The 6,609-nt window shown below is 45.1% G+C and overlaps 1 protein-coding gene across 1 annotated transcript; it reads left to right on the top strand.

Moving 5' to 3' along the window:
* Positions 1-1,288: 1,288 nt before the first annotated feature.
* Positions 1,289-6,342, top strand: LOC306740726 (kelch-like protein 10; the record flags this gene model as incomplete). The annotated part of the gene is made up of 6 exons (XM_079222956.1): positions 1,289-1,360; positions 2,405-2,565; positions 3,138-3,618; positions 4,659-5,276; positions 5,726-5,875; positions 5,995-6,342. 6 exons carry the CDS (start codon positions 1,289-1,291, stop codon positions 6,340-6,342), a joined length of 1,830 nt encoding a protein of 609 aa, XP_079079082.1.
* Positions 6,343-6,609: the final 267 nt, after the last annotated feature.

Raw genomic sequence — 6,609 nt, 5'->3', positions numbered from 1 at the left:
GCGGTTTTTATACGACGATGGACAGATGACAGTAACGTAATCAACCACGTCACCAAAGAGCGCTTGGGAACCACACGTCATTAACATACCTTAGTCCAGGGGTGGGCAATTCATTTTCCCAAGGGGCCACAGGAGAAATTTGGACCGTTGTGGAGGGCCGAACCAATAGTCTGAATTTAATTCAATTAACTCAATATGAATGTTATTACTTTATTAAAAAACTCTAAATTATATTGTTTTAAGCTGCTACTGGTAAGAATACATGTTACAATAAGGCTATGAAAATAAGTTAACAAAAATGTAAACCTTACCTTAAATATGTATGTTAAAGACCAGCAATTTATTAACTTCAAACAAAAGCAATAAGTGCTTTTGATGTTTTCCAGTTCAGTTTTTCTTACTCAGAGAGAAAAGTCCAGTCTGTTGCTTGAACAAGAGCATGAAGTCTGGTTGAATGAGGAGGAGATGAAGGACAGCTGACAGGTGTCAGAGAGAGAGGATCCGATCTGTTGAACTTCATCACTAGAATGTTTGTTCTCATGTAGGTAGATCCAAAGAGAACCAACATCTCCTGAGCAGCTTTCCTCATGTGAGGAAAGATCTCCTCTTTGAGAGAAGAATAGAAATCCAGAAGTGATCCTGACTTAAAGTGCTCTGCCATAGTGGATCAGACCGCAGGTCAGATCCGCGGCGGCTTTTCGCGATTAATTTTCAATCTGGAGGCGGAGACTGCAGCGCCGTTTGTGGCGTGCACCTTATTTATCTATTTTTAATTTTTGATTGACCTCACGCGGGCCAGACTGGGAGAGCCCGCGGGCCGTAAGATGCCCAGGTCTACCTTAGTCTCTGCTCCTCCTGAGTTTCTCCCGCGGTTGTGTCTGTTTGAAAGTCTTCTTCTGTTGCTAACTCCGGGACTCTTTGGGGTAAATAGGATGTCTATGCAGCGAATAGGTTTACAGATGCGCTCCTTAGCGCCATCTATCGTCGGGAGTTTGAAAAGGCACGAACGCGCCTCGGCCCAAAATCAGATTTTTTTTTTTTGCCGTAAGAAATTGTTTGTGTGGCGTGAGTGCGTGTGAAAACATGCAAAAGCGTGTGTCACACGGCGAAACCGTGAGAGTTGGTAGCCCTGACTACTTGGGTCTTGGTTTCCTTTGTGTCCAAGATGTTTCCTTTGTAATATTCACCATGTAAACACAAAATTCACAACTCTTAGGTTTCATGTTAACTAGTTTTTTGTGTGTTTTTCTTTCATTGTAGTGAGTGGCATCACTTTCTGCTGGTCAACATGAAGGGGAACGATGTGTCTTCTGGCTGCTTCGTCTCGGACTACGTGGCTCTGGTCCTCCCAAGGGCACAGGTGAGACAAGATGGAGCCTCGTCAAAGCTCAGAGAAGGTTTTCAGTTTGGCCAGCGAAACCCGGTTCGCTAGCTTGTCGGTTCGCTAGCTTGTCGGTTCGCTAGCTTGTGGGTTTGCTAGCTTGTCGGTTTGCTAGCTTGTCGGTTTGCTAGCTTGTCGGTTCGCTAGCTTGTCGGTTCGCTAGCTTGTGGGTTCGCTAGCTTGTGGGTTCGCTAGCTTGTCGGTTCGCTAGCTTGTGGGTTCGCTAGCTTGTGTCAATGTAATACGTGACCTTGTGAGAGGCTCTGACGCACAAACGGATGTATCCGTGACAAAATCCTATGAAATGTTTGTTTGTATGTCTTTGACTCTGTAAGTGTGTGTAGATGTGTGTATTAAATGCTTCCTGCATGGATGCATGTATTGCACTGTGAACGTCAACAATAAACACGTGGTTGAATCAACTCCTCCCTGAAAGTTTTAACAAAAACTCAACCTTCATATTGGGTGGATCCGTTGTCTTGTATTTTATTAGATTATACAGCAGCTAACAAAGTGACCGGGGAGTTTAGTAAATACAATTTACAGTAAAATGACTTTCTTCTGACGTGCTTATTTTAATGGTGGATATCTGTAATAAAACTGGGAGACATGAACAAGGAGTGAAGAGGAGAAAAACACAATGTGCACCATTCAATGAAACCTCTTCTGTCAAACGCAAAATCACACAGTGTGGATTATGTGCAAAACTTTAAAGCAAACTTTTATAATGTTTTTTGCCACTTTGGTGAAACAAAACACCTTTACTGTCAGACTGACGTCGGCTGCATGTAAAACACATTACAAAAAAATAAGTTACAGCAGTAAATAATGCATAACTGTATGCTTGCATGCTAGTCTTACTGTCGACAGGTTGAATTGGATGATGTCAGTCCATCAGTGATGTAATAAGAATCCATCGCTAAAATGAGAAATCTAGAATTCTTTTACCCATGGAAGTTTGTTCAATCAAAACAACTATTGAGACTCAAGAGACCGGTCTACAACCAAGAAACTCTATTCAAGGAAGTCAAGATGAACGACCCGGTCAAATTTTCATACGAGCCAGACTCTGCGTTTAACGATCTCCGTCTGGAAGGAAAATTTTGTGACGCAGTCCTCAAGGTCGAGGACGTAGAATTTAAAGTCCACAGGATCATCCTGTGTAAATGCAGCCAGTACTTCATGTGAGTTGGTTATCTGAAGCTTGTGAATGTATATCCTTCAAATGGGCAGAAAATAATGGTTCATGATCTGAGGTCCGAGAGACTAATCTCAATACGCAATGAGTTCATGGAGCGTTTGGGATATTAAAAAAGAAGAGGAAACGATACAAAATATCAGCTTGATGATGGGTAAACTAAATACTGCCATTCAACTAAATATCAACTTCCATCAAGTGAATTGATTGCAGTGCAGTTTTTCTTTTTAAGTTGGGGTTATTTATTATTATTATTTGAACGCTACAGTATTCTCACAGTTCCATAGTGATGTGCTTTTAAGCAGATCAGTAAAGTGTAGTTGCATTGAGTATTTGGTGTGTTCAGAAAAGTGACTGGATTAATTTAAGGCAAAAAAAACATATCATAACTCATATTTGTGACATTCTTACTGCGAGTTACACTCTGAATGATGTCCGGCGGCGCACGTATCGTATACTTGCACCTTTCATCATCATTGTTATCAATGTGAAGGTGAGAAGAAAAATCTGAAGTCCGTTTCCAACGCTCTGCTTTTGTGTTCCTCCCTGACCCCTCAGTGCTCTCTTCAACCGCTGGTCCAATACAGACAAGGTCTTCAACATACCCGGACTCTCTCCTGACATGATGCAGCTCATCATTGAGTTTGCGTACACCGGCTCCGTTTCGGTGACGGAGGAAAACGTGCAGGACCTGCTGATAGCGGCCGATCAGTTCTGCGTCATGGCCGTCGTGCAAGCTTGTTGTGACTTTCTCGGGGAGCAGCTCTGCCCCGGGAACTGCATCGGCATCTTTGGGTTCACCGACTTCGGCTTCTTCCCCGAACTGCAGAGCAAGGCCTACCGCTACATTCTCGATCACTTCGAGGAGGTCGCTTTACACGAAGAGTTCCTGCAGCTGGGACTGCAGCAACTCATTAACATCCTCGTCAGAGACGACCTCAACGTGAGAAAGGAGAGCGCGGTCTATGAGGCCATCCTTCGCTGGATTGACCACGGACCCGAAGAACGGAAAGCACACGTGGCAGTGCTCTTGTCTAAGGTAGGATAACCTTCAGCCACTAGATTTAGATTTACACCTTCAGCATTTGGCTTATCCCGATTGCAGCGACAGTCAATTAAACCACCTTGGTCCAATTAAAGTACCGAGACAAAGTCCAGTTTTAGGGTACTTTCATTTGTTCATTCATTTTACAAAAAAAGTTGGTCACATGGACTGCCAGGTAGATTTTTTTGGTGCGACTGACACCCTGCATCATTGGCACTACATGGACCAACACGGGGGAATGAGATTCCAAAGAATGACAGCAAGTTACGCTGCTCTTTGCCGAACCTTATTGATTTTATCTGCCTTCTCTGGTGATTATGAAGGGCTCGCAAAGAAATGAGTTGCCGGCAACGTGTCGATCATCATGGTTACAGTGTTTTTACTTCTTTTTGTTGCTGCTGCTGTTTAAGAGTAACTCAAAACCGAGAGCGGATCAATTCTTTCTTAGCCAATGAACCGTGTTGCTTTCAATTGTTAAAACACTCCATGATAGCTTTCTGAAAGGAGACTGGTCATGCTCTATACTGCTCTTACTGTCAGTGAAAGACCAAAACCAACAATTCATTAATTCTGCTATCAAATAGTGTCTGTGTATCTAAAGCCAGATATAGCCTATTCCTTAGAGTTTTGTCTTTGAAATAATTCACCATGGTACTGTAGAGTTGAGAAACAGCGAGACAGTAGGCGTAGTTGCAGTCGAGAGAGTTTACTCAAGCTCCACATAAAATGTACAATACTTGTGCAGTACTATAGCGGCAGCGCAAAACCCCACGCTTCCCGGAAACCAAACCAACAAAACCAACCCAGACCCCGGAAACCCCACCAGCTCTTAAAGGCACAGTAGCCCTTAGGTGAATGTCTCTCACAGTCCGTATGTGGGTCACCACAGTACACTATTAAACATTTCCCTGACTAACACATAGTTGGTTTGGAGCTTTTAAAGGAATTTATTGACAATAACAAAAATATAGAATGTCACCAGTACAGTCCATCAAGTTCAATTCAACGATTCTGTCCCGTTTCTCTTTGTATAGGTGCGACTAGCCTTGACGAGTATGGAGTTCATGAGCATCAATGTTCTGACCAATGAGATGGTGAAAAACAACTTTGAGTGCCTGTCCATTGTCCGGAATAACCTTGAAGCCATGGATAACTTCAGGCGTAACAGGCCCTCTGTTGCTCACTTCTGCAACCCTCTCACCCGACCTCGCCTGCCGAATGCCATCCTGTTGGCCATCGCAGGCTGGAGCGGCGTCAGTCCGACGAACGCCATCGAGGCGTACGACGTCCGCGCCGACCACTGGATCAGCGTGACAAACCATTCCGAGCGGCCCCGCGCCTACCACGGCACCGCCGTCCTCAACGGTAACGTCTACTGCATCGGCGGTTTCAACCATGCGCAGCATTTCAACAGCGTGCGCAGGTTCAACCTGAACACGCGCACCTGGCACGAGGCGGCCTCCATGTGCGACCGCCGCTGCTACGTGAGCGTCGCCGTGCTGGGCGAGAACATCTACGCCTTGGGAGGCTACGATGGGCACGCGCGGCTCAACACCGCCGAGCGATACAGCCCCGAGGACAACCAGTGGAGTCTCATCGCGCCGATGCAAGAGCAACGGAGCAACGCCAGCAGCGCAACGCTGCACAACAGGGTGGGTTGAAGGGAGATCGTGTCTGGGAGTAATTCAAGGGCAACAGAGTAGTTTGTAGTTTTTTTACCGTGTGTGTGTGTGTGTGTGTGTGTGGCATTATTAAATACTGTGGTTCATTTTTATGTGGGTGGTGTAAGTAGAAAGGTCAACTTGTTTAACACATTTAACTACTTATTATATGTATTGACATAAACCGTAATCCCTCTTCTTCTTTTTTAAACAGTTTGATTATAGCTTGTCTTAGGTTTGTAATAATAAATTATGATTTAAAGAAACATTGGCAAGATAATGCACAGTATCCGATATTAGGGACCAATAGTTGGACGATTGGACGACTCTCCAATGATGGGGATCATCTTGGGATAGAGTAGAAATATCTCTGTATAATTTATAACCAGTTGAAAGCTAGGATAAGTGATCCTTTACTTAAAACCTCCTGTTCTCCCCAGGTTTACATTTGCGGGGGCTTCAATGGGAGCGAGTGCCTGGAAACGGCTGAATTTTACATCCCAGAAGCCAACCAATGGACGATGATCAGCCCGATGAGCAGCCCGCGCAGCGGAATTGGCATCGCCGCTTATGAAAACCGTGTCTATGCCGTAAGTACACAAGAAACAGTGACACGGCAACTTGTGTGAAGAGATGTGGTCAACAGTCAACAGATGAATCAGAAAGAGTTGAGTGTGAATGTTCTATTTTTACCATTTATTTCACAAAGGTCGGCGGCTACGACGGCACCAACCGCCTGCGCAGCGCGGAGGCCTACAACCCGGTGAGCAACAGCTGGCAGCAAGTGGCGACAATGTTGACTCCCCGCAGCAACTTCGGCATCGCAGTGCACGACGGTCTGCTCTTTGTCGTCGGGGGCTTCAAAGGCTTCACCACCTCCTACGACGTGGAGAGCTATGACGGAGCGGAGTGGACGGCGGCTTGTAACATGGGCGTTTGCCGCAGCGCCGTGAGCTGCTGCGTGGTGTCCGGGCTTCCCAACGTCAGCGACTTCGTTGTCCCCCGAGACGCCCTAGCGTTATTAAATCAGGATGGAGACTCGGACGAACCCTTCTGAACTCACCTGGTTTTAAGACGTAAAACTACAAAATACAAATAAAATGTCTTTGTGCATTAATCTACTGTCACTCGAGAGACTTTCTTTAACTTTTCTGTTTGTGCAACTAGAAAGTTGCATGTTCTGTGAGGAGGATGCTGTGTCAACCCGGCAGACACAGGGTTGATCCAGAGTGCATCACTGCAACATTGTATTAACACAAAATATATAATGTCGCAATGAAACATTCGAAAATTTACATCCACAATAAAATGTACAAGATCTACC

The sequence above is a fragment of the Taurulus bubalis genome (genome assembly GCF_910589615.1).
Source record: "Taurulus bubalis genome assembly, chromosome: 8".
In the NCBI taxonomy this organism is placed as follows: domain Eukaryota; kingdom Metazoa; phylum Chordata; class Actinopteri; order Perciformes; family Cottidae; genus Taurulus; species Taurulus bubalis.
The sequence above is the reverse complement of the archived record's forward strand: the minus strand, read 5'-3'. Positions and strand labels throughout refer to the sequence as shown.